General features: G+C 41.3%; 1 protein-coding gene and 1 long non-coding RNA gene across 4 annotated transcripts in view; one reads left to right on the top strand and one right to left on the bottom strand.

The window, feature by feature from the left end:
- LOC143172692 (uncharacterized) overlaps positions 1-8,966 on the top strand; it is a 20,498-nt gene extending 11,532 nt beyond the window's left edge. The window contains exons 3-4 of the long non-coding RNA XR_012997393.1: positions 645-692; positions 7,910-8,966. This is a non-coding gene — a long non-coding RNA (uncharacterized LOC143172692). The remainder of the gene's footprint in view (positions 1-644; positions 693-7,909) is intronic.
- CDK7 (cyclin dependent kinase 7) lies at positions 2,127-27,334 on the bottom strand. Of its 3 annotated transcripts, XM_076362368.1 has the most exons (12): positions 27,261-27,334; positions 26,645-26,704; positions 25,371-25,404; positions 23,432-23,499; positions 21,402-21,470; positions 19,677-19,787; positions 18,344-18,462; positions 17,185-17,284; positions 15,035-15,121; positions 7,402-7,551; positions 5,566-5,713; positions 2,127-2,345 (listed from the first exon to the last, which is right to left on the bottom strand). In XM_076362368.1, exons 1-12 carry the CDS (start codon positions 27,318-27,320, stop codon positions 2,320-2,322), a joined length of 1,032 nt encoding a protein of 343 aa, XP_076218483.1. In that variant the 5' UTR covers positions 27,321-27,334; the 3' UTR covers positions 2,127-2,319. The 3 variants fall into 3 exon arrangements, with proteins under 3 accessions (XP_076218483.1, XP_076218485.1, XP_076218484.1); XM_076362370.1 differs by lacking the exons at positions 25,371-25,404; positions 27,261-27,334 and having other exon boundaries at positions 26,645-26,702; XM_076362369.1 differs by lacking the exons at positions 23,432-23,499; positions 25,371-25,404; positions 26,645-26,704; positions 27,261-27,334 and adding an exon at positions 22,631-22,792.

The following is a 27,334-nucleotide window of genomic DNA, read 5'->3' as shown; positions in this document are numbered from 1 at the left end:
GCCATCTTTTTTATAAGCCCCCTTTAAGTACTGATAGGCTGCAATAAGGTCTCCCCGAAGCCTTCTCTTCTCCAGCCTGAACAACCCCAACTCTCTCAGCCTTTCTTCATAGGAGAGGTGTTCCAGCCCCCTGATCATTTTTGTGGCCCTCCTCTGGACCCGCTCCAACAGGTCCATGTCTTTCCTGTGCTGAGGGCTCCAGAGCTGGACGCAGTACTCCAGGTGGAGTCTCACCAGAGCAGAGCAGCGGGGCAGAATCACCTCCCTCGACCTGCTGGCCACGCTTGACTTGAAGCATGCAAGACAGTAGCTTTGGTCACAAAATATCCTCTCTCTTCAACCCCGCTCTTACAGAGCACAGTAACCATTCTCTATACATTCAAACACTGACTGCCCATCTAACTCAGTACCCACTCTGCAACTTTTGCCAATAGGAGCTTAGAGGATTGCTACTTGTTCAACTGGACAAGGTTTCCTTCAGGGAAGGGTATTGTCTAGGCACAGGCAGCATTTGACAAGAAGGGAACAGTGTTACTCTCAAAGCAGAGATGACAGAATACTTAAAACTGTCACTGCCATGCAAACTCTATTTGTTATACCCAATAGTTAGGATACTCACTGAAAAATGTGATTATCTGTTTTAGGGGCTGAAGGTTTCCAGGCTCTGAAGTCCAGTCAGAATGCTGCCTTAGGTAAGTTCAATGCAAAAAAGTTTACAGTACTCATAACTCTCTCTTCCCTATTCAGATTAACATATTTTTGTACATATGCCTGTGAGAAGTAGGACTGCAGTTCTCTTAATCCCCCTGCCTGCGTTCAGGATGATGATGTTTGATTACACAGACAGTAAAAACTGCTATAACTAATGTTATTTGATAAACATTTTCTCTACACTGTCAATTAGATCTTAGTAAGAAATTTAATTTTCAACTGCCAACAACCAAACCAGAACACAGTAGGGTATTGGGAGACTAGTAACTGTTCTCCCTTACAAGGCCAGCATACTTCACATTGGCTCAAGGTAGGAGTAAAATCATTGAATAGAACCATAGAATCATTAAGGTTGGAAAAGACCTCTAAGATCATCGAGTCCAACCGTCAACCCAACACCACCATGCCCACTAACCATGTCCCTAAGCGCCTCATCTACTCGTCTTTTAAATACCTCCAGGGATGGTGACTCAACCACTTCCCTGGGCAGTCTGTTCCAATGTTTAACCACTCCTTCAGTGAAGAAATTTTTCCTCATGTCCAAATGAAGTAACACAGGAGCAAGAAGATGGTTGTTCTTCCTCTACAAGCCTCAAAGTCTTCTACTAATACACTTGCCACACAGAGTTGAAAACAGAATGCTGGAAGTGGTTCACAGGTGGGAAAATGACAACAGCTCACCAGGTATCCCTGAGATCCACTGCACAACAGGGGTGGGCATGCGGTCAAGCTGCACTAGCAGCACCTACTGGCTTGTTTCTCTCCCTTGCAGAAGTCTGGTTACCCAGCAGCCACTTTGCAACACAACCATGCTGGAAATCAAGCAACAGAGCTGAGCCCACTATCTGCACTATTGTTCAACAGCCACAGGTTGACAGGAGGGCTGGTACAGTTTTCCCAGCTGGATCTCCCTCTATCTCCTATTGCAATCTTGAGGCTGTGAAGGAAACAGTATTTATATGCTCTCAGATAATTTCTCCTGGAAGACTGGAGTCTGCAAAAAAACCCCAACACTTCACATTCAATCTGTGTATCATATTGTTTTCAGTATAGTGTATGTATCCTCGGAAAGTCTTAATGCATGACTGCTGAGAGAACACATGCAAACTCATTTGTTAATACATTGACATACTAACTGGAACAAAAAAGCATCCTGCCCTTCCCTTACAATGACACATTTTTTCCAACATTTATTATAGGGCTGGCAGATAATCATATATACATCTAAGCTCCAGGTGTTATTTGTAGTTTTCCTCCTTAGGGTGTGCATCTGTACAGGATAGCCCATGATTCAGCATAAAGGTTCTGCAAAATTAGTCTGTGTAAATCTGTAGCCAGCAAGCAGTTTTGACAGTTACTACCTCAAAGCACAAGTCAAAGTAATGAGACAGCAAACCAGAGAAAGGAATCTTCTTGTTTTGCTTAAAAATGCTTTTATTCAAAAAAAGAAGTAGGGTTAATGAAACCTCTGTTTCAGTAAGGAAACACTAAATTCACATTTTACATACGAAAATATTACAAAATAACCATCCAGTGACTATTACAGCGTTTTTTCCATGGTTGGGACTCGGGCCATTTTCACTCATTTTCATCCACCATCCACAGCAATCAAAAAATCAATTTTTTTGGTAATCCTGAAAAGTGTAAATCACATTGTTACCAAAGTAAAGGGGTCCAGCCCCCTCCTCAAGGTTTTAGTATTTGTTTGATACTGTTCTTGAGATACATCTACTCTGAGATGCTTAATGCTGTTTGCTGCAGCGGCAGTACATGACTTTTTCCAATTAATCTATGAAAGAGTGCCAGAATCAAAGCTCACTTGAATCAGTACGTGTCTTCCAAATGAGTCGCAAATTCTGTACTTCAGTGTTAATTGCATTTGGGATACATGTGAGTATTTCTCTTTGTCGGTATAAAAAGCTAGCCAGTTAATTCTACTTTTAAACCTAAGAAAGGCAAGCTATTCTAAGGCTTAACCTTGCCCCACCACACATACACTCTTAATGATTTTTCTTAAGTGCTGTCACTACCCAGCAATAAGCTGTCTGCAGCAAGTAACAGCCCTTTTACCCTCTGCCTCATTCTTCAACCATGTCTTTCTTTAGTATCAGCTGTAGAGATGACGAGAGCAGCAGTACTTTTCTGATTCTGTTCCAGTTCTTGTCCTCTCATTTCTTCATATGCTACTTGTTTATAATGTAGGTAGAATAAACCATAGCTACCTTCTGGGATGGATATGAAGCTTACTATGAAAGGATCGAACTGTTTTTGCCTGCCCTATAGGCAGAGGTCTCCTCTAAAATACACTGACATTGAATCACACCCATGAACTTTAAACGAATGACCAAACAATACAAATTCTTAACCTTAGATATGAATAGAATGGTATTTTTTTTCCAAACCAATGTAGAATAGTTCTGAAATTAGACAGATTCCTTATACTGCATTAACTCAGGAAAGTTTAGTGCTGTATCTTTTATACTCTCTGTTTTGCGAATCTATGGCTCCGTAGAAATGCAGATTAATAGGACTAGAAATTGGTGTCCTGGGGAAGGACTGCTGCTTTTGAGTAAGTGTTTGCCAGAGTGGAGAAGATGGACAATGATGTCATCGTAGCATCAGTGTCTCCACATACCTCACCGATCAAAAATAAGTGGTAGCAATAGCTAGAAATGATGCATGCTTAATACTTTTCACAGGCAGTCATCCATCTAGTGATAGTCTTCCCCTGACAATAAAGAGGCTGTTTTTTGAGAAGTACAGCTGCTGCACATTTAAGTTTGGTGAACACGCCTCACAGGCTACAGGGTTTTGTTCTTGTGGAAAAGCAGCACTTACGGGGATGGCATAAATTCTTTCTCCTGGCAGCCAGCCCCTGGTGCCAACATTTTATAAGATGGTACCCATCAGTAATCACCCAGTCCATTCTACTAAGTTCCAGAGGGCTACCTCAACAGGGCTAAGGAAAAGAGAATGTATTGCGCAGGATTCAACCACAGGCCAGCCTAAGAATTTCAGGGGATGCAACTTATTTTTCTTTGAAATTACTTTTACACATTTCCATCCTCAATAGCAATAAAAACATGCTGTGCTTCAAATTTTATTTAAACAAAGACTGTAGGATTGTTCTTCCAAACCAATATTCAGATTTTTAACTTTAGATGATAACGCCACGTAAGGATGTCAAATGAAATCCAGGGTAGCAGGTTTGCTAGCTCTAACATTAGCTCTCTCCTTTAATGTTTGTTGGCACTAGAGGATCTACCTTTGAGACCCTCTGGTTCTGTCAGCCCAGCTAAGGCAGTAACAGAACATAATGGAAAATCCACATCAGAAAATCCATTACGTTTCCATTTCCACTTAGTGGAAATGATACTGCTTTTTATACCTATACTCAAATGTCTCAAAAAGTAATGCTGACTTTCTAAATGCCTTAGTTATAGCCAATCTCAAAACTCCTGGCATTTAACACAAAAGTATGACTTCCTCTTGGTGAAGATGAGACTTTCGGAAAGACATTAAACCAATTAGTGTTCTAGCTTCATACAGTTCTGGAAACTCTGCTCATTGTCAAACGCAAGACTTCAAATGGTTAAGTCACAGAACTCAAAGAAGCATTTCTTCCTCTTTCCTGTCCTTTAGTTAACAAGCATATTTTAGGGCAGGTACTCCAAAACACTAATCACAGACCCTCACGTGGTCCTTGCAAAAGGAGCTAAAAAGCTTAAATTGATTACCTAAGCTATGGTAACTTGACAAGTTCCCACCTGTCAGTTGACCCACAGTACTGGGGTCAGCAAAGAGCATGCAAATAGTCAACTGATTAAATTTTTCTTTGAGATTAGAATCTTAAGCTAGTGAACTAATGCATTTTACTTTTAATTTGACACAGACTAAGAAACAAGAAGTCAAAGTGCCTAAAAAGTAAGTTAAACTCTAATAATGTAGCTGTGTCTCTGAATTCAAGAGGAAATGCACTTTCATGGAAGCATCTCCATTCCAAAAAGATATCACTCTTGTATCAAAACAGTCTCATACTGGCAGTAACAAAAAGCTGATGCTAACCTGACAGCTGCTATCTAGCATATTCCAGCTGTTAAGACCACCAACCCCAAGTTTAAGGACTAGTATTTGCCTCTCTGCTAGAAAGTCTGAGTAATTTAGTGTCAGATACACGTCGTGAGTCCTCAGAGCTTTTCTTGCCATGAAGATATGAAGTACATGCTACTGTTTGGGGAAGACTGGAGGCTCCATATAGAAGATGATGTCAGGGAATAGGCTTGCCTTTTAAAAGCGTCACAGAAATGTGCTTAATGTTCCTTACCCAGAGCGGTCTTAACTGTTAACTTGTTTAGTCTAAGACAGAGAGAGCAGAAATCTCTCTTCTGAACCCGATTTACATTCTCCAGTCTGTAATTTGAAAGAATAACATGCTATGTTTCTCTCTCTCTCACCCCCCCCTTTTTTGTTTTAAGTGATGTAAAGTTAAGTTATTTCCACCTCAGTAAGATGTCTCAGGAAAAAAAAAAAAAAAGGGCATCATAATAGCCTATAATTTACTGGGTAGTACCACACTCCATTACAGAAATTAATGGAATTAGATATTTCTTCTAACAAATAGATTCCTAAGCACCATAAAAGAGCTTTTTTTGTACCAATTGTTAGAACACAGAACTAAGTCATTCTCACCCTAAAGCACTTATCCTAAAACATACATCATTAAAGGGCTTCAGCTGGTGCTGGTGCCCAGGGATGTAGTCCATTCAGAGTTTTTGTTCTGAAACACTGGAAGTATCACGTTCTCTCTGAGCATGTAGCTCCTATATTAAAACAGGTGAAACATTAAGAGGTTACCTTGATCTATTCCTTCTGTTCTTTTCCTTTTTAAATTTAAAAGTGCATTTTGTTGCTCCTTTACAGCTTCTGCAGGACAGTTGGGTCTTGGCAGCTGATTTCCTGGAGTAGGTCCTGGTCGGTTACTGAAATACTTCTGTTTCAATGCCTTAATGATAACGGAAGAAAAATAGCCAAGTAATTAGTATAAAGTGTCAGAACACCATCTATAAAGAGGTTATAATGAAATAAAGCACTTGCAATTGGGACTTGAAAACTACTTGGACACTTTTATACTAGAAGGTGGCCTTGGGGCAAATGAAGATTTTGTGTTCTCAGTGACTACCCACAGCACTTTGATTTGTAAGCCAAGAGATAAACTGTTATTTTTAACTAGTGCTCAGACATCCTAACAGAACTCTAGACTACATTGCAGGAGGTCTTGTACAAACAGCAAGTTTCTAGCTCTGAAGAGCTTACATTCTGAATAGACAGATAAGACAAGGATAAAGAAGAAAGTAGGAATAAAGAAAGATTAAAAGAATATATCCGAAGTCTTGATCAGATCCAGGACCCGGACACCAGCTGTTTTGCTAGCTTTTAAGATAGGTCTTTCCCAAAATTTCTTTAACTGTGCTGTTTATACACTGTAAACTGTGAGAAAAATGTAGTTTGAATTAGAGCAAAAGACAAACACAAGTGAGCAGGGTTAATTTCATGTAGTGGAATTACATACGGTATTTTAAATTTTAGGAATTCCACAGCTTCCATAAACTGCGGTTAAGGAAAAGAGGTTAAGCTGCCTCTTAGGTAATCATTACTCTTGCTAATGTCAGTTACATGGTATTCAATGCCAGCTATAAATCAAGCCAATACAGTAAGCGCAAGTTGTTTCCTGCCTTAAACTGTGGCATTGTCAATAAAAATGCTAGACTAGAAAAATCGTATATATTCAAGTCACCATCCTACAATACAACCTGTAAAATGACTTCATACATACGAACTAGTACAGAGGTGTCCCAAGCAGAGCAGAACTAATTATTTGGAAACTTATATTGAAAGTTCTTAAAGATGGTGACCAAAAAAACCTGAATGTACTCTGAAAAAGTCTTCTAGTAAAAAGATACATAACACATACACTAATCCCCTGGATTGGGATCTGCCTTGTCTAACAAGCAATGAGGGAGTCCTGGCCTTAAGGGGACAGCTCTGTTTCTTGCATGCTTCCCTAACAGTGTAAGGTGACAGAAACACAGTTTTGAAACTGCCATCTGCTGTATCTTCCTTATAGCAGCAATCAATATTCTGAACTAGAACATTCTGCCAGATTTTCATTCAAAGTCTTTCATTTCTCCCCATCAAGGAGTAGTGAAATTGAGATCAGTTTCACCCAAGTATAATGGAAAAAGATATTTAGATCAGAATGCTGGTTTAAATCACCACAGAATTTCATATTAAAAAAGAATCAAAAAGGTTTAAATGAAATTGAAGAAGAGACTGCATGAAGTAAGGAAACCTTTCAAACCCAGGGAATAAGATATGCTATGTTAAAAATTAAGTTTTGAGCTTTTGGTGGCTGAATTTTGAATGTCAAATATAATGACTGTCTGAAGGCCATGACTCATACACCTTTTAGTTGTCTACCTTTGCTCTACATTGGTAATGGAGAGGATCAGTCAGCATTATTCATGCCTTTCAGAGTTCTCTCTATAAAATACTGGAAATATGTTTCTAGTATTTCATGGACAGAGCTATATGACATTTCATTTCAAACCCGGCTTACTGGCTTCGAAGCACATTTATCCGATATTAACAGTAGTTTAATGAACATTAGGACATAATGCAAGTGTACTGTACCTGAGTAGCCGTAACCCTAGTGCAAGGATTAAATGTGAATAAGCCTTGCAGAAGATTGAGCAAATCATCACCAGCTGCACTGAAGATATGTTGGAGTGGCATTCCAGGGAAAGACTTAAATGTGACATAATCTGGAAGACTCGTCATCCCCTACAAAGACCAAAAATGGAATTTATATTTTTCAAGTTAGAAAGAGTTCAGCTTTTCACAGAAAGGGAACTTCATATGGCTGTCTTTCAGCAGAAGCAAATTATCTTTCAAAACACCTTGCTAATACTTTGTCACTGAAATAAAATCAATGTAGGAATAGCAGGACATAAAGACTACTTTTTTTTTTTTTTTAAATAACTGTTACTGTTGTTTCAAACTTTCTCTTTCCAAGTGATCTGTCCTTTTCTTGCTTTAGTGGTGACCAGTCCAAAAGAAAAAGCTACTAACAAAGAAAACAAGTATGAAAGAACTTTACAGTGGGTGCAGACAAATGAAGTAAAACTTTTTTCTTTTGCAGACTGACATGGTGGAAGAGACAAGATTCACAAAAGAGCCAGTCTGCATTTTCTCCAAGTTAATAATATACTGTCCTCCTCCTCAAAGTTAGCTGATCACCATGAGCATTTTGAGCTACTTTTGAAATGCACAACTGAAACTTTTTATCTGGGGAGTCGGGGGAGGGAAGGAAGATAAGCCAAGCAGTTAAACAACAGGTGAATTGCATACCTTTTTCTCCTGTACGTATGAAATCAATCCCTTTGTATTGAAATTCTATCATAAAAATGATCTTGTAACAGACAATTATCCAAACATAGTATTTTAATAGTGTTTTAAATATTTTAAACCTCTAGGCATCACACTTCAGTAAGTTTATCCAAGCAAAATAAAATATTAATACTGAAGTGAAAAATGTGCTCAATCAGTTATATTTTTGACAGTAAAGGTTTCAATTCTTGAAATGCATGGGTTTGCAAATCAATTTGGGAATGCATCATCTCTGTTGTGCTAGCAAATCTCCTATTCTCTCCTTTCCCCACCTATATCTTAACTCTTCCTCTCCAAAGAAAGCAGAAATGTCATTGCAAAAATCTCCATGCATTTCATTTAGAATCCCGGAGCAACAACAGAACTGTATGGGGCTAGTAGTGCCTTATACGATATTTCTCCATATGGCTATAGCTCTATTTGGTGATCACGTACCATAGCATTCGAGCACCATTCACACAAAGGAAAAGCGGCACGGGGAGGGAGCAGAGGCAGGATGTGATGACTGGTTAACAAGTCCAGAGAGCGCTTCCACAACTCAACTACAAAAGAGGACGGTCTGATCAGGGAATTCTGGCCCCCCCGTGCCCATCGGCTGGTCCAAGTTGCCCATCCAAAGAAGCCATGCCCTGCTTCCCGTCAGCCTGCCTGATAACCATGGTTATGTAGGTCATTGTGTGCCCTGACATGAAGTTTAGCGCAGTAGTAGTGAGGTACTGGATTTACTGTCATCTTGACCTGGATAATGATACTACTGATTTGTATTTGTTACTGCACCATTATTCTCAGATAAACTGTCTACCCCTAAAGCTGTTGGTCTGGTGTCTCTTACCATATCCTGAACCTGTAACTTGGCTGGGCCACCTCCGGTGTCAGAAGTGAGATATGGTACACAGCATCGTTACCTGCCCCAACCTTGTAGTGGGTGCCCCGCCCAGACACTAGACTCTGATGGAGGGAAGTACCTGTTTCCTTTTCCCTAGCTACTTTAATCAGAGAAATTCAGAAAGACAACACATGAAGGGGAAGGTACTCTGCCTATTCCTCTTTGCTCACTGTCTCAGAAATACTGAGCACCATTTGACTGCAGCCAAAGCCTGAGCTGTCTCCCTGCAAAAAGAACTAGCTCAAGCCCAGCAGGATACTCAGCCTGCGTTTGAAGACAAGGCTCTCGCCACTGCCTGTGTTAAAAACGTGTAGGCTTGCGTGGAAAAGTTAGAGCACCTCGTGGTCCCCCTGGTGGCAGCACATGCCCGAGAGAAACTTGACCGGCAGCTGGAAGCTACATAAAAGGGACTTTCTGCAACAAAAATACATAAAGCTTTATGTATTGACCAAGAAGAGTGGGAAGGAAATACTTGGTTCGATTTGGATTCAAATGATGATACATCAAATTCTTGAAGCCCAACCAGGCTTACGAATCCCATCAATTATTGAAACTGAGTATGATGCTAATGGAGGCACTGCAAGTACCTCTACGTGCTCTTTCACAAACATACACCTAGCCAAATTAAGCAAGTACTATCGCAGATCTGTTACTGTGGATTACTTAGCCTGGCTTGCAAATATGAGGGGGGGATACCATCCAAATTTCAGAATCAGAAGCCCAGACCCTCACATCTGACTACAAATTCCACCATAAAATGCAGACTCTGTCTTTTGGGCATCAACAGCTTATGTTCAAAGAAAAGTGCCCTGAGATGACTGAGGACCCTGGCTATTCCCTGGCCAATCCCACAGATTTAGAATTGAGCATAGCTAGGCTGGTTATCAATCATACTTTAGATGCAGGCCCTGTGGCAGATGAAGACCTATCATCATCCCACTGAGATGCAGTGGAGCCTACTAGTCAAGAAGGGTCCACTCGTAGGACATTTAATGTCAATAGGTGCTGGCCTTACAGGTGCAGCACCCAGCCCCATACAGTCCCTGCTATTACAAAAGGTAGTTTCTGCTGTGCCCGTTCTGTTATCTTCCCGTGTCCCTAAAGATGCAGCTATAGTTACCACCAAACCCTACTGTGCCCCCCTAAGTTAAAAAAACCCCTACACCTCTGTGAAAGGGCCCTGACCCAAAGCATCCTGAAATATGGAAAGCCTGCTTGGCCCTGGGCATTCCTGAATAGGCAATACACACAGTCCCAGCATCAGTGTTACTGGCTCTTGCCAACACCCCGCACTGTGCCACACGTTCTCCCATCGGAGGTAAAGGCCCAAGTGCCCCACCTGCCATTCCATCAGCTGGAGCCTGGAAACCCCAGTCTTGTATTAACCAAACTTATTAGAGGTCCAATTAGCACCACAGGGGGCTGATCAGAAGCCACAAGTCCCTCTGAGGTGCTATGGAGGGTGTTGCTTATACAGACTTTCAATCTAGTGCTAGATGTCACCATCAACAATAAATGTTGTTTGTGTTGCCTCATTGATACAGGTGCTCAAATTTCTGTCAATAGATCACACACTGGAGGGGACCACTTCCCTCATACTGCAGTAGTCTGCGGGTTCACAGGACCACTCATAGCTCTTCCTGTAGTCACAGTCAAGTATGACTTCCCTAATAGGTATACGGCCCAAGGTTCTGCAGTTCTGGGAGATTGTAATGTCTTAGATATGAACCTACTCAGAAGCCAAACCTTCCATGATGCTCAAGGCAAGGTACAGCATCTTGGTACTTCTGAACCAAACCACCTGCTAGTTCCAGTAAGTACCTTCCCTACCTCCAATGACCCATGTTGTTAATTTACAGCAGCACCCTGTAAAACCACGAGCCCAAAACCCCATCACCCACCTCCCTTTCTACAGGACTGGAAGAACAGGAAGTAGGCATTCACACCCATACCCTGTTTAGCAGCCCCATCTGGCCAGTGGACAAACCCAACAAATGGGTCTTGGCATCCGACTGTTAGACTACCATAGAATCATAGAATCATAGAATCATAGAATCATTGAGGTTGGAAAAGACCTCTAAGATCATCGAGTCCAACCGTCAACCCAACACCACCAGGCCCACTAAACCATGTCCCTAAGTGCCTCATCTACACGTCTTTTAAATACCTCCAGGGATGGGGACTCCACCACTTCCCTGGGCAGCCTGTTCCAATGTTTCACCACTCTTTCAGTAAAGAAATTTTTCCTTACATCCAATCTAAACCTCCCCTGCCGCAACTTGAGGCCATTTCCTCTCGTCCTATCGCTTGTTACTTCGGAGAAAAGACCAACACCCACCTCGCTACAACTTCCTTTCAGGTAGTTGTAGAGAGCGATGAGGTCTCCCCTCAGCCTCCTTTTCTCCAGGCTAAATAGCATACATTTTGCCTCCTCTCTGCTTCACACAACAGTCCTAATAGCTGCTGAAGTACTCAACGCCATTTGCCTTGCTTCTTACCTATGTATGGCAGTTTTGGATGTTAAAGGTATGTTCTTCCAGTGCCCCATCTACTCAAATGACAAAGGTCACTTCACTTTTACATGGAATAGCATCCAGTACACCTTCATTCATTTACCTCAAGATTATCACCATAGTCATACCCTTACTCATGGTCTCTTAGCCTTAGTTGAAATTTCTTCCGCTCCTGATCTCTCTTGCCACCAGTATACCAATGACATTCTCCTGGGCAGACCTACTACACATGAACCTGTTGCACCAGACATGACCCTCTTAGTTTCAGCCCTGAAAGAACACTGGAATCTTTCTATTCCTCCCTGTAAATGCCAGGGTCCTGCCCAGAATGTGCGAGTCTCCTTGTGCGCTGGTACCAAAAGTACTCCTGAAATCATCTTGCAATCTATTTTATCTTTACTTACTCCCTCCTCCAAACAAAACCTCCAGAGATTTTAGGCACTTTATAAATTATGGCATGCCCACATCCCTGATTTTAGTCAGCTAGTCTATTCTCTGTATTCCTTGCTGCAAAAACATTTCACCTGGGACTGGAACACAAGTCATCAACAGGCCCTAACACTTCTCCTAAAAAGTATTCAATAGTATCAGTATTTAGGACCCCTCACCCCTACTGGCAGATTTGAACTCAAGGTCCAGTAGACTGGAAATGGTGCCTGGTGGGGACTGTTCCAGGAAAGAAGTTCCGAAGACCCTACCCCTAAACCAATCCATTTTGGTAGCAAGGAGTGGCAAGATGCACAAGCCTCATATTGTGAACGGGAGCGTGCTTTACTTGCTACTTTTTCTGACATTGACAAACTCCTTGGGGATCGTCCCCTTACACTTAGGATTTTACATCCTATTCCTCATGACATCCTTCACAACATTCCTTTCCCTGAAGGATGAACTCAATCCATTGCCACTCAATAGTGAGTTCTTGGTACCCCTGTCATCACTGATGGAGCCCAACCTTCAGGCCCCAACCATTGTATTCTCACCCACCTTGCCTCTCCCATTCCTGTAGCTACCAGCAATCACTCAGATTTGCCTATTGCCTACGTCCCTCCTTTCACCACCCCGCAGGAGGGTACCTGGTTTACTGATGGCTTAGCAATCCTTTGCAGTAATGCCTGGTTTGGGTGTGGCACCACTGTCTATATCATTGATGGCCAAATCGTCATGGCCAATTGCCATGGTACTGCCCAGACGGCTAAAACTCCTGGCCCTTTGCTTAGCCATTCGCTCCTCTGTCCATACTGTCTGACCCCTGGGCTGTTCTTCTAGGTGCACCTGGTGGGTTTCCCCCTGGAAAGCGTGCTCCTTCTGCGCTTTTACCATAGAAATTAGGGGCTACCTTCTTTAGGAAGATATTTGCTCACTTTGGCTGTGGGCTATGTTGATCTCATTCTGCTCACCCCATGGCTGAGGCTAGGTTGAATGACTGAGCGGATGCCACTGCTGCAATTAGAGGGGTGGAAGTGACAGTGGATGCTGACACCCATAACAAGCTGATAGCAGCCCAATAGTAGCAGATGAAACTGAGGAAACCTTAGCCCAAACCTGCAACTTGAAATGTGGAACCACCATGGTAGCTCACTGGTTGCATGAGCATTGGAGTTATTCCACTGTTACAGCTTTAGCCCAGGTTGCAGCACACTGTGGAATACATCTTCAAATGCAGTGAGCTGAATGTATTCAAGTTGTATTGACAAATGGGAAAACCTGGCTTATGGAACATAGCTACTTTAACACTGGTAGGAGGGAGACCCCACAGCTCCCCAATATGGAATCCTTCTTTGAGACTATATTATACCTCCATAACTCAAGAGCAGAATGTCACAGTTAACTGTGGGATTGTAAACAATTCAAATGGGAGATACCTCAGTATCAGTTAAGGGACCAACACACCAGTGGATCAACAATCAGCATGCTGTATGCCTACGTTAAGTCTTTTGTAGCATGACCCTTATATTTTCTCACTCTGTTGATACTGTATGCCTTTGGGCTAATGCTCTGATAGCTCTCTGAAGTGTAATACTATTCCCACATCTCCAAGTCCCTCTCCTACTTCCCTCCCCACACCCACCATATCATCCATTTATCAGTATGAATTTCTCTCTAATTGAATGGTTTTTGCAACATGAAGACTTGCATGGACTATTGAAACAGGCAAAGAAGCAGGCACAACAAACTTTAATAATCATGGTACCAGAGATCAAACAAATCCTGGAAAGTGTTTTTAAAAAAAAAAAAATCAAACATAGTTGGAAGGAATCCGTTTTAGGATGGCCTCCCACCATCGGGGGGATATGGAGCATCCTACTCCTTTACTTAGTTGTTATCTTTGGGTGGCTTCTTACTTGTTTTAGTTGTCACATTAAAGATTTGTACTTGGCTTTTGACCTGTTCTGTTTTGATGGTTTCTTGGCACATCACCTTATTGACCGTCGTGTCTTAATTTAACCCTTCATCGCTCCATCACCAGACTCCTCTCCACACCTGACACTCTCAGTGAGGTGGGTAGTGTCAACATCAGTCTTGGCCTTATGCTGCCATGGCAAGACAACCACCCTTTCCCCCCCCAGTCACAAGGGGTGAAAAATGTGGGGCTAGTATTGCCTTATACAGTGTGTCCTCCGTATGGTGACCACAGGTCTTATATGGCTATAGCTCCATTTGGTGATTGCGCACTACTTCAGGTAGCATCCAAGCACCATTCACACAAAGGAAAACTGGCACAGAGGGAGAGCAGAGGTGGGATGCGATAACTGGTTGGCAAGTCCGGAGAGTGCTTCCACAACTCAACTACAAAAGAGTACAGTCTGACCAGGGAATTCAGGACTCCCCATGCCCGTCAGCTGGTCCAAGTCGCTCATCAGAAGTTATGCCCTGCTTCCTGTCAGTCTGCCTGATAACCATGGTTAGGTAGATCATTGTGTGCCCTGACACTAAGTTTGGCCTGGTATTACTGAATTTACTGTCATCTCAGAGATAATTGTAGTACTAATTTGTATTTGTACATTACCATTACTCTGAGATAAATTGTTTATCCCTAAAGCTGTTGGTCTGGTATTTCTTACTGTATCCCAAAACTGTAACTTATCCAGGCCAACTTAAGTCCCTACAAATTGTTCCTACTTCTGAAGGTGATTAAAGCCTTTCAGGTTAAAGCAGACTAATTAATCAAGCATCTCAAAGACATTAAGCAACAACAATAATTTCACACCAATAGCCATGGGAAACTGTGGATACACACAGAAAGGAAACCAAGAAGTTTCATTACTGTTGCTTAATGCTAACAACACTGCTATATTGACCAGAGATTTTCCAAGAGAAACAATAAATATTAGCTGCTTATCCTCCACTTTGTAAGATCAGGCAGCTGCCTTCTGAAAGTCTACTCAAGTATTCTGGTATACCCTTTAATTTAATTTCAAAAGCTAAAATAGTATCAAGTAAAACTAATGTCAGTCTGTTAAAAAAAAAAAGGACTCACAGGCCACTGTTCTTCTGTTGGAGTGCCCAGAGTTTCAAATATCCTTGTCAGCTGGTCAAGATCAGAGTCTCCAGGCAAAAAAGGAACCTGGAAGAAGGCAAAAGCATTTGATTGAATTAACTTCTGAACTTCAATTCTAGAGAGGAGCTTTGAGCTACCCCTCATAATTGCAGGGCAAAACATCTTTGTATACCAGCTGCCCACAAAGAGGTACACTGAATAGTTGAGGCTTTCTAGTGATGTCCGAGTAGGTTCTTAAGGTTTCTTGCAACCCAGGTTTGATATCACTGACTTGATAGCAGAGAGCTAAACATAGATTAAACCACCACCACATTAATGTAAAATAACTAAACACAGGAGAGGAAAGATTTTACATCTAAGTTGCCAGTTTAAACTTGGTTGGTCACAGTCATCTTTTCATCACAGAATGGTTTGGGTTGGAAGGGACTTTAAAGATCATCTAGTTCCAACCCCCCTGCCATGGGCAGGGACACCTTCCACTAGACCAGGTTGCTCAAAGCCCCATCCAACCTGGCCTTGAACACTTCCAGGGATGGGGCATCTACAACTTCTCTGGGCAACCTGTTCCAGTGCCTCACCACCACCATCTGCTCCCTGAAGCAGTTTTATATATATATATTCAAAACATTTAAAGTGAAGTGTAACTGGATTACACAAGCAGCAGTTAGACTGATGGAATGAGATCACAGCATTAGGGAAAGTAGTGACCCACTAGGATAGAAACTGCCTAATCAGTGTCACATCTCATTTAAACTAAGCAGAAGACAGAAAAGGGGATATTTGCCCAGTTCAACTTGTAGCTTGCTCATCAGGCACACAATGCAAGAAAAAAGGGACTTTGTGACCAAAGCAAAATTATGAAGAATTAGAGGCAGTATTTAACTAAGTAGGACAGAAAGACAGTAATGAACATCCCTACTAGGCAATGTACTAAATTTTGGTGTCATGAAAGCCCCTTGAACATAAACTGCTTTTGTAAAGCTCCCAGAAGTTGCGTTGTCCCTCAACCCAGTACACTTAGGAAGAAAAAGGACAGATACATTTAAAACTATCACAGTGATAAAACTGAAGCATAATACATTTTCTGCTTTGTGAGAAACCAAAAAACCAACAGCATTCAACAATTTCTTAATTGCTTTCTGACTTTCCTTGAGTTTATCCAACTTTAGCAGGTCTAATGCGTATTTATGTACACATCACTAGTGCTGCTTAAACAGCCACTGTACATTTCCATTTCTGAACTGCCAACCAAATTGTACCAGCACAGCTGTTTGTGTGATAAAGCAAGGCAAAAGATTTCTCTCAAGGTGTTTTCAGACTGACCAGTTCCCCAATCTGGTTCATGACATAGCCACACAAACATTTAAAGTACGGTGCAAAAACCAAGCAGAAGCCACTTCCTCATGGAAGATAAATTATACTGCAGGCTACTTCATGCTTTCAGCTGCGACTGTGTCCCTACCCTCCACTCCCTACCTCACACTTTCATGTCCTCTCCAAAGAGCTGCATAATAAATGGTCTGCTTCAGTAAAACATACTTAAGGATCGTTATATCTGTGTACCGTACTCAGGAGGGGCATAGGATTAGCCTGCTGTTAACCGTCAGCTTCATTCCAGTATTGTCAACTAACCACAGCTTAGAAAGACATCACTCTTCTGCTCATTACAAATAAAACCACAATTAAGGTACTGGTGATAATTATTTACAGTTATTGAGGAACAATGCATAAAAGACAGAGTATGCATGTATCTATGATGTCACATTTCTAGAAGGATAGCAAATGAAAACTGATAGAAGGCTGTATGAAAGGATATCACTCAGAGGACTGGAAGAGCTATCTACTCAACCTTCCCCAAGGCAAGCTGTGACAGTTTGTTGCAACTTTTTTACCCAGATGTTTTTAAAAACTTCCAATGATTGTGATGCTTATGGAATCTCAGTCTGTTCCAAAGCTTCACTTTCCCTACAGTTAGCAAGCTTCTGGAACCTTTCCTCCCCCCGCCTTCTTCCTTTCCTAAATAGCCTAACTACCTTTGCCTGCTGCAGTTAGCAAAAGAGAGGAAGCCCACATACGAAGTTGTAATGCACTGAAGAGCAAATACAAAATGCTTACATTTGAAGACTTACCCTGAGGAGCAATTCAGCTAAAATACAACCAACAGCCCACATATCAACACCAACACCATACATTCTAGCACCAAACAATAGTTCTGGGGCTCGGTACCACCTGAAAAGAAAACACATTTTGGGAAAATCACCTGGCTGTGCTCATGTCAAATGCTGTATATTGTAGCAATGCAAGAACCAGAAAGAGGATACTGCTCCTGCCTATGTATTTTTCAGACACTGAAGAGCTGTATTCTACCCTGCAAAGTGTTTTAAGAAAGACTGAACAGAACTGTGTATTCCTCACCACAGGATCACGTATAACCCACAAATTAACTACAGCTTCAACTGAGCTGATTAACAAGCGACGGAACTGCAGATGTGCAAAGGAAAAAAGTATTTAACAGGGAGGTTTGCATGTTATAAACCAAAATTTTCTTTAAACTTTATGTTGAAGAAATGACAGAAAGACAGAATTCCTTCCAGCTTCCAAAAATCTCCATGCCAACAGACCTAATTAGAGAGACTAGTTTTATGCAAAATGAACCTTGACAGCAGTTTAAAACAGCTACTTCCACTGCCTGAGAACAATCAAGTTTAATGCAATAATCTGACACGCGCTGCATTTGAAACTGCTGTAGCATTTCTGCCTTTTGAATAAAGGTGTTAAAACAAACCAGCTTTGCCTGAACAGTTTTAGCATTACAGGAGACAAAAGGAAATACCTTGCGCATTTTGCAGTCCTGCTTTTTAAAGCATCCCTTAAATAAGCATGCCATAAATAACATTAATGAACATTTTAATTAGTTCAAGCTTTTCTCTCATAATAGGTAATGTGACTAGTTACGAAAAAAAGATTCTAGGTCTTATGACTAATAGAAAGTAACAGCTGTCTTGCTCTGAAAGCCAGGCTTATAGGCAGACACATGTTATTTCCATGCATTTCAAAAGAGTTATCATACCCCAGAACAACCCCTGTGGATGCATATTCTAGTAGTCTTTATGGAGACTTTGCTAAACTGTGCTTTCTTGTGTTTTCTTTATGAGGCTTTTGCCACTATAGCCGTATCACATGAGCTAGATGTCAAACTTTGAACATGTTGATTTGACATGACATATTTCAAGAGACTACAAAACAGCTACACAATCACTATGTAAGAAACAAAACAGAATGTCTTACCTTGTTACTACCTGGTGTGTATAAACTCTATTTGGGCTTCCAAAAGATTTCGCCAAGCCAAAGTCAGCCAATTTTAAAACCCCATTTTCATCCAACAACAAATTATTTGGTTTAAGATCCTGTCAGTACAGAAAGCAAAGAATGAATTTTGTCAGCGTTGATAAAAACAGACATATGAGGAACCTCCTGGCAGGTGTGCCATTAACAGTATTCTAAAATGCAGGTTTTTGATTCTATCATAAGTCTACATTGTGAGGAGAAAAAATTAAAAAAACCCCAGGAAATCAAGTATTTAATCATACATGAAAATCATAGTGAAACACACCCATTTGAATATTATCATATTTAAGCTGCAGAGTTTAAAAAAACTGCCTCTTGATAGGTTTTAACTTTGCTGCAGGAACAGCTGTTCTGTCTTAACTGCATAGTTGCCAAATGAATAATAAAAAGACTTTACAAATGCTTCAAGTAACTAGAAATCACGGAAGTGATACAGTTTAATACAGTAACAGTGTGTTGTGCGTTGACCTCTGGCCAGCAGCGAAGCACCCACACAGCTATTTGCTGACTCCGTTTTCATCCCACCCACCCCCTCTCAGCAGGATAGGGGAGAGAGTAAGAAGAGCAAAAGCAAGAAAACTCTGGGAGCAGTATAGAGGCAGTTTAACAGGAGAAGGAAAGAGGAAAGAACCCAAGCAAGCAATGCAATGGTAATCATTCACCACCTTCCACAAGCAGATTGATACCCAGTCTCTAAGCAATGGTCACCTTGGAAGCCAGAAAACCCCCTTCTTCCTCTACCCCAGTTTTTATTGCTGAGCATGGCACTATATGGCATGCAATATCCCCCTGGCCAACTCGGGTCAGCTGTCCCAGCTGTGTCCCCTCCCCACTTCGTGCCCACCCCCAGCCTGCTCACTGGGGCAGGGGCAGAGTGGGAAAAAGAGAAAGCCTTGACAATGCCCAAGCACTGTTCAGCAATAGCCAAAACATCGGTGTGTCATCAAAACTCTTTTAGGCACAAATCCAAAACACGGCACCATGCAGGCTGTTGTGAAGAAAGTTAAATCCATCCCAGCCAGACCCGGTTCACAGTGCTAATCAAAATCACATGTAACTTGAGACACTTTTATATAAGTATTTAAATGATAACCACATCAGTAATTCTTAACATTTCTGGTACTGCTATGGCCTCTCCAAAACAGCTAGCATGAATGCTTATGGACTGAGAACGTCTGAACTTCAAAACTATCTTCATTAGATTTTAGACTCAAATTCTATCAAATGTGACTTTTGTTACAGCATAAAGGCTGTCAATTTAGAACATGCTTACCCTGTGTAGAATCCAGTGCTGATGTAAATATTCTAAACCTTGAAGTGTCATCAGCATATATGCCTTGATGTGGGATTGTGTCAACACAATACTAGTATCCTTTATAATAACCTGTAAAGTGTTAGATTAATGGTAAAGCTTACCATGCAAGATTAACTTACTTCCATTCTTTCAGCTCAAAAGTTATTTCATCCTTTAAGACAAAATTCAAATTGGCAGTCACATTCTCTACCACTCCCACCCTTTTTCCAGTAAAACAGGTCTATTCTGGAGATCAGAAATTGAAATGGGGAGTCCAGGTAGCCTACATGAACTTTGCATAACCAGCAAATGAGAAAATGGGTCGGAAACATGAGTTTATTATTTTATCTCAGTTCCAGGTTGATACCCAAACTTACAAGACAAAGATGTACACATAAAAATGATAAACATGTTGGTAAACTTGGAATTGTGTTCCCACTTATTCTTTCTTTCTCCATGCAACCTATGCATCTAATCTTTGTAAATGCAACGGTTTCCTCTTCTATTTCGAAGACGACCAGGAGGTATGGCCACTTTACTATATTTTAACAAATCTACTTACGTTTTCTACATTCTTTGATTTTTAACATTCTATATAAACATCCTGTTTGAAAGTATTTTCTACACTACCTCCCAAAAGTTGCTTGCTAATATTACTGTCCAGTTCAGTAATAGCCTTTCCTAAGCTTTAAGTTGTTTGAGACTTCCAAAATAGCTGTCTAAGACTACACAAAATTTCATGTATGCAGCACATGCCCAATCACAACAGGCTGCAGCCCCAAATGGTGGCCCGAGTGATACCACAATACAGTTAAATGCTCTGCATACCACAGCATTATGTAGTACAAGAGTATTTCATTCCTCTTTGTACACCGTATCTTCTTCAGCTCTAAATGTTGCATAGTTACTAAGTAAACAGAATGAATCCTCTAGAAAGTCTACTCATTACTTCAACTTCTATTAGCAAAAAACTGATCTAAACTTTTCAGTCTTGCATTCATGTAAGTTTCAGCAAGCTTGTCAATGTTTTCTTTTAATATTTTAAATGCTACCCTCAGTTCTTAACAGCATATGTGTAATGAGCTAGCTTAACAACTACATTAATTTCTGTCCAGAGTAGGCATAATGCGTGCATATAACAGATCTGACATGAACTGCCGTCTAGGACAGTCTTCCACAATGAAGAATCTTGCATTGACATATCTCATACAAAGACTTCCACAAAGACAAACTGACGTAAGGTCTTGTAGAATGAAACATCTGGAAGGTGCTGATTTGCAAGTACCTAGCATTGTTACATTTAAAAGAATGGTTCAGGTACATGTGATTTTATTACCAGCTCGTCACTTGGCATATTTTAGTATCACACTTACTTGAACACGTTTGATGATATTACACTTAGCAATTGTGTCACTGGTCTATGACTGAGGTTCTACGCTCTGACTGGAGTCCCAGAAAACTGAAATAGTAAACATAGTCTGTTTCTTGAAGATTGTGCTGACAAGTATTTAAAAGTAAAGGCATTATCAGCTGAGAACTCACAAAAACTGTCAAATTATTCAAACTACTTTTAAGACATGATCTTAATCAACTGACATAATGAAAGTCACCTTTCTAACATGGGCAAATGTAAGCCTGTTAAAGTAGTATTTTCAAAAACCATTTGAAGATACTGAAATAAAAAAGTCTTTAAAAAAATCTTACCTCTAGATCCGTTTCCATAAAATCAAACACCAAACTAATATTGGACTTGTGTCCAAATGCATCTAGAAGCTGAAAAACAAAATACATTATGATGAAGCATACTCTCATACTTTCAGTTTTCTAAAATTCTGCACCACTGTAGTCTGCATGTGGATTTTCAGCTTGCTGAACTGGTTTAAGTTTTTCAACTTGCAATACAAAAAAAAATTCTTACTCAGTTTAGCTTCTTAACTCAGTCTCCAAAAAAAAAAATCCCCATTAAGTACAGTAATAACATTTTACACAATTGCCCCTCCTTCCTGGACTTAGGGGGAAGAAAAAAAAAATTGAGAAAGAATTAACTTTACTATGTTAGCTACAACAGATAATCTAATGCGCACCTTGTCCTCGCCCAAAACTTTGCTGTTCTACAAAACTCCTACCCTTTCTTGAGACCAGACTAAGTTTTCTCATGGATTCAGCTCTGTGTATCTGCTTCCTGTAAGCATGCAGTATTTAGAAATTCTAAGTGTTAGGCTTATTAATTTCCTTTCAAAGATATTCTTAGGCATGTATTCATCTTTGTAGCAAGCTTTCTAGGATAAATAAAACTCTTTGCAGAATATCCAAATGGCCCTTTCTTACGATGAAGCTGTATAACGACAGAATCAGCTTTTAATTTGAGATAACACAAGCATAATGCTGAGTAAGAACAACAGATCATCTAGCCTGGTATTCTACCCTCAAGATCAGGAAGGTATGCTCTCCATGGTGTGGTTCATTCCTTACAGTCTCAGTATGATGACCGTATGAATTACCCAATTGCAAGATAGTTGTTTGCATAGTTCGTGACAGCAGTGACTGTGCTCATGCTCTTCCTCTGCAGAAACCATGGTAACAGGAGATACTACGCAGGTGAGCCTACAGGCTTGGCCACTTTTTGTAATTCATGCCCCTTACACTTCCAACATCCACACTGGTTTTATCAGGACTGCTAAGAGGGGTACAACCTTGTCTATTGCCTTTAGTACCTGCTTATGGACCTGCTGATCATAAATTTGTCTAATTCCTTTTTGAACTGCTTATGCTATCTGCTTCTACAATGCCCGTGGCAACACATTCGAGAAATTCACTACACAATGTCAAGTAGTACAATTTCCACTCCCCCCCACGCACATGTTTTAAACGCATCTCTTAGTTCTTGTACTGTGGGGTTTTGCAAATATCAGTTCTGCGTGCACTTTACCTACCACCTCAGTTTTGTCCACCTCCCCATTCCCAGCCTTCTCTCCAGAGTGAGGAATCCCAGACTTTTTCATAAAGAAGATGCTCCATCCCTTTGCCATTTTAGTTGTCTTTCTCTGCACATTGTCTAACTTTGACAGCTAAAGCAACCACTTTGAAAATAAGTTCACAATCCAGAAGATAACCATATTTCCACTCTGAAAAAGTTAAATAAAATAGCTGAGGAATTCATAATTCATAATACTTATGGCAGACCTTCAAACTATCACTATTAGCTAATTTTAAAATATCTTTAGCTCCAGCTGGGTATCTGTAGCTGGAAGTCAACCTAAATGCAACTGAAAAGATACAGGTTTTACTCCTTCCAACAGAGGTTTTAGATATCAGCACTAAAACCTAATAAGCCACATGAATCCCACTTCACCATTGCTTCCAAAAGCCTGCTTTTGGCTGCCACCAGCTCCATGGGAAGCAAACAACCAGGTAAATTCAGCACGGCACTCATTTGCAAGTCTATCAGAGAAGCAAAATCAGGTAATCTGAATTTCCACAATTCTCCCCACCATTAATACCCACATAGCCCCAGGCTAAAAAGTAAGAGGATTTCAAAAGAAGCTACTTTGTCTTTGTTATTGAAATAGGTGTTTTGCCGTAACAATTGTTTTACTGCACATTTTGAGCTGGAAAAAATAGCTCAAATAAAATTAAGTAGCATCTCCATGACCCAACTAATTCTAAATTTCAGTTTGACCCTGTATCAGAAGTATCTGAGGGCTGATTCTAGAAGTAGCATTCATTTTACTTACACCAATAATATTCGGATGGCTTAGCTCCTGTAACAATTTTATCTCCCTGAGGGCTGTTCTGTTGATTCCTACATTGAAAAAAAAAAAAGAAAAAAAATGAGAGAACAAAACTAAAAACTTTGGATTAAGCTCCAAAGAAACCTCTCATTGTTACTCAATGATGATTTACTACTACAAACTACTTTCTCACCGCTCAACAATTTGTTAAATAACAAGTACATTCCCATAGATAAGTAGATTGCTGCAGAATAAAAGTGGACATACACTTTCTTCCACAGCAAATAAATTCTACACAACAGTAATCAGATTTAGATTATGAAGCAACATGCCGCCCTTTTGGCAAAAAGGGAAACTTCTAGCAAAAGCCGGGGGGGGGGGGGGGGGGGTGGGGTGGAAATCACCTTTTTCAAGGTATTGTAAGCTTTGGTTTTATTTTAAAGAAAAGTTACATCTTGCAAATATCAGTTCTGCAATGTGTCTCACTTCCAGAGGGAGGCACACTGACAAAGCTCATGAGTGTATCTCTTTTCTTTTTGACATACCATTATTTAATAAGGCAACGCACTGTTTTTCTATATTCATGCTGTGCCATAAAAGGTACAGTGGCCCAAACCCGCTCACCTTCGCTTGAATCCTTTAATAGACAGATTTTCTAGAGGAAAAACCGGGAGGGGATGGGGGTGAATGGTGCACTTTGGCAGTCACACTGACTGCACTGCATCAAACCATGATTCCTGCAGGGTATGGTAAAAATGCTGGTATGTATGGCTTGCACAAAAACTGACCGGCAAGCAAATGCTCCTGTGGTATGTTGTGCAGGAAGTCTCAGCTGTGCATGAGCTGAAAAACAGTGTTCTACCCAAACCTGGGATATGATTCAACACGTTAAGACTCTAGCAAAGTTTTGGGCAAAGCTACATGGATTACTTTACACTCCTGCTTTGTCTATTTTAATTACCTATTTTGGAATCAAGGTGACAACGGCTGCTTTTGGGTGGGCAAAGCCTTAGATTCAAAAAAAAGTACGCCAGGTTATCAGATAACACAGGGAAACCAGACATGATCGTTATTTTTAATAACACCTTTGAACTATAGCTGGACATTGTATAGGCCAAAAGTAATGACTGTTTTTAAAGGACATTAGTCCACTGAAGCCCAGGTGGATCATGACTCTCTGGCAGTCGGCTCAACTGTGAGACTCTGGGACGAGTGCTCAGTTTCTCTTTAAAAATTCTTCCCTTAGAACGGAATTGGAGAGTTGAGAGCAAAGATTCTTCACTGAAAAGCTGGTAACCTGATGCAGGATCCCTGACGGATGGCAGCCTACATACATACAAAATTCTACTGCACCACACAGGCTGTAAGAGAAGACCAGGATTATTGGGTTTTTACTTGCAATATCCATGCCTAGACGCACGTGTCTGGTCAGAGCACATGATCAAAGGACACTGCTCTATAGACTTGATTTCTCAACATGAAACAAACCCACACAGAGCAAGAGTTTTAAGATCTTGTTTTTATCAACTTTTGTCTCAGCATAAATCACAAAAATAGAACAAAGGAAACATCTGAAAACAGAGATAAATACTCTCACCCGTCTTAAATATTTAAGGCACAGAGATGCATCAATACAAAAAGGTATTCTAAACTCAGTGCTGTAAAGATTATTATTCTATGCTATATTCATGTTTGTACTCCACTTAAATTGAGAAGCTAAATGGTTATACACTCATATTTAGACATATACTGTGCATGCAGATATCTCTGCTGCTTTTTTCTGTCCCTGAAGTTTTGGAAGCAATCCTCTACTAAGCCTTACACTGAAAGTTGAGCTCGTTTTTCTCAGCCAAGTTATGGTGTGGAAAATTAATGTATCAATTTACAAAAACAAAGCAAACAAAGCACAGCTTCTGCAGCATGAATGTGTTTTAAAACTCACCATCTTTAGCTTCTGATCTATGTCCCAGTTTAATCTGAAAAGAAATGTTTCATATTATATAAGGTTAAGCCATCTGCCCCAACAGCAGAGGAAACATTCTTTAGTATTACTCTTCTAAGACAGAATGAGTTCCAGTACCATGAAGCACTTTACCAGCTAGGGTTGTTTTTGTTTTGTTTTGTTTTTCCTTAAAAAAAAAAATTGTCTCTACAGCATTAGTTTTTATAAAAGCTTAAAAATAGTCATGATGGCACTGAAAACAGACATAATGCAAACTGGCAGCATAAAATGCTTTGCAGCCACAAAGCTTTATTATACCACTAATGAGCTTCTCCTCAGGGAGAAATGAGGGCAAAGTAATTGACAGTCATCTTAGAATGATTCTAGTAAAATTAGCATACTCTGTAAACTTGGGCTGGCTTGAAGTCCTTCTATCTCAATCATCTACTGCCCTGAAATGTTCAAGTCCGGAACCCCACCATTGATATTTCCAGATGATGAAAGTTAAGAAAATATTCTGATAAACCCAAGAATGCTTTTCACAATAGCTGCTACTAGTAGCAACCATACAGAAGTATTATAATGCTAAAAAGGATTAGTGTATCAAACAAAATTACTTACTATTGATATGGTTCAACTTGCCTAGTAAAGTAGGCTCTTTAATCAAAGCACTGTAACGTGCATTTTTCATCCCTCACAAAGCACTGCTAATCACCTATTTTTAATACAAAAACTTCCTGCAATCTCTTCAGATAGTATGAAGTGAAACGTTTTATGACAACACAGACATTTGCAACATTTGCATTTAAACAGGTAAGTTGCAGATCTAAGATCACTTTTGTCAAGCGTTGTCAAAAAGCTACCATCAATTAATTCTAAAGAACTTAATTAGGAGTAACATTCCTGGACCGAAGGAAACGGGCACAGCAGGAGGAAAGATTAAAAAAAAAAAGCCACTATCAAGGACTAATAAAGTCTGAAGTTTGGAATGTGTGGTTTGTTTTTTTTAAATAAATCTAACAACTGAAATTTCAAGTTACAGACCAGGAAACCCTTCAGAAACTCAGAAATGTAGTAAGACTGAAGCTGGTCTCTCTTCTTGCGGGGGGGGGGGGAAGGCATTAAATACAGGTTAACTAGATCATTTAAACAAAAAATTCTAGAAACAAAAAACATATATTCTCCCATTACCCATTAAGCGGGTCAAAACAAACCATTAGGCAGGTCAAGAGCAACCACTCGATCACACGATGGGAAAATATTCCGACACTCACCTTTTTAATAGCCACGATCTGGTTGGTGTTCTTATCCCTTGCTTTATAGACAGTAGCAAACTAAGGAGAAAGAGAGGCTCGCGTGACTACAGGGGCAGAGAAGCCCCAAGGCCGTGGGCCAGCGCAGCCTTCCCAGGGGCTCGGACGTTGCCGCGGCAGAGGCGGCCGCCGAGCCCAGCTCCTCAGGCCGGCGGGCTGCCCGCGCCGGGGCCTTCCCTCAGGAGGGGCCACGAAACGCCGCTGTCAGCGGGCTGGCGGGGTACGACCTGCCTCCCCAGCCGCCTCCCCTCTCTCCCGGTAACGGCGGCACGCCCCCCCCAGCCCGCTGACAGCGGGGTTTCGGGGCCTCCCGATGAGGGAAGGCCCAGCCGCTACGCGCGGAAGGCGAGACGGGGCTAGGCCCGGCTGCAGGCAGCCCCGGGGCCGCGGGCTCCCCCCGCCGCGGCCCCTCCGGTCACAAGAGGGCCCTCGCCGGGGCGGCCTGACCGCCCCTCACAGAGCGTCCGGGCCCGGCCGGCCCCTCAGAGGGGACCCCCGCACCTGGCGGGCCGGGGGGAGCCGAGGGGGCTCCCACATACACCTGCCGCCCCCCCGCCGCGCCCCAGCGGCCGCTCACCTGCCCCTCCCCCAAGAAGTCGAGCTTCTCGTAGCGCTTGGCGCGCGCCCGCGCGTCCATCGCCACCGGCGGGC

This window comes from Aptenodytes patagonicus, chromosome Z (genome assembly GCF_965638725.1).
Source record: "Aptenodytes patagonicus chromosome Z, bAptPat1.pri.cur, whole genome shotgun sequence".
Taxonomy (NCBI): domain Eukaryota; kingdom Metazoa; phylum Chordata; class Aves; order Sphenisciformes; family Spheniscidae; genus Aptenodytes; species Aptenodytes patagonicus.
Note: the sequence above shows the minus strand (reverse complement) of the source record. Positions and strands in the feature narration are given on the sequence as shown.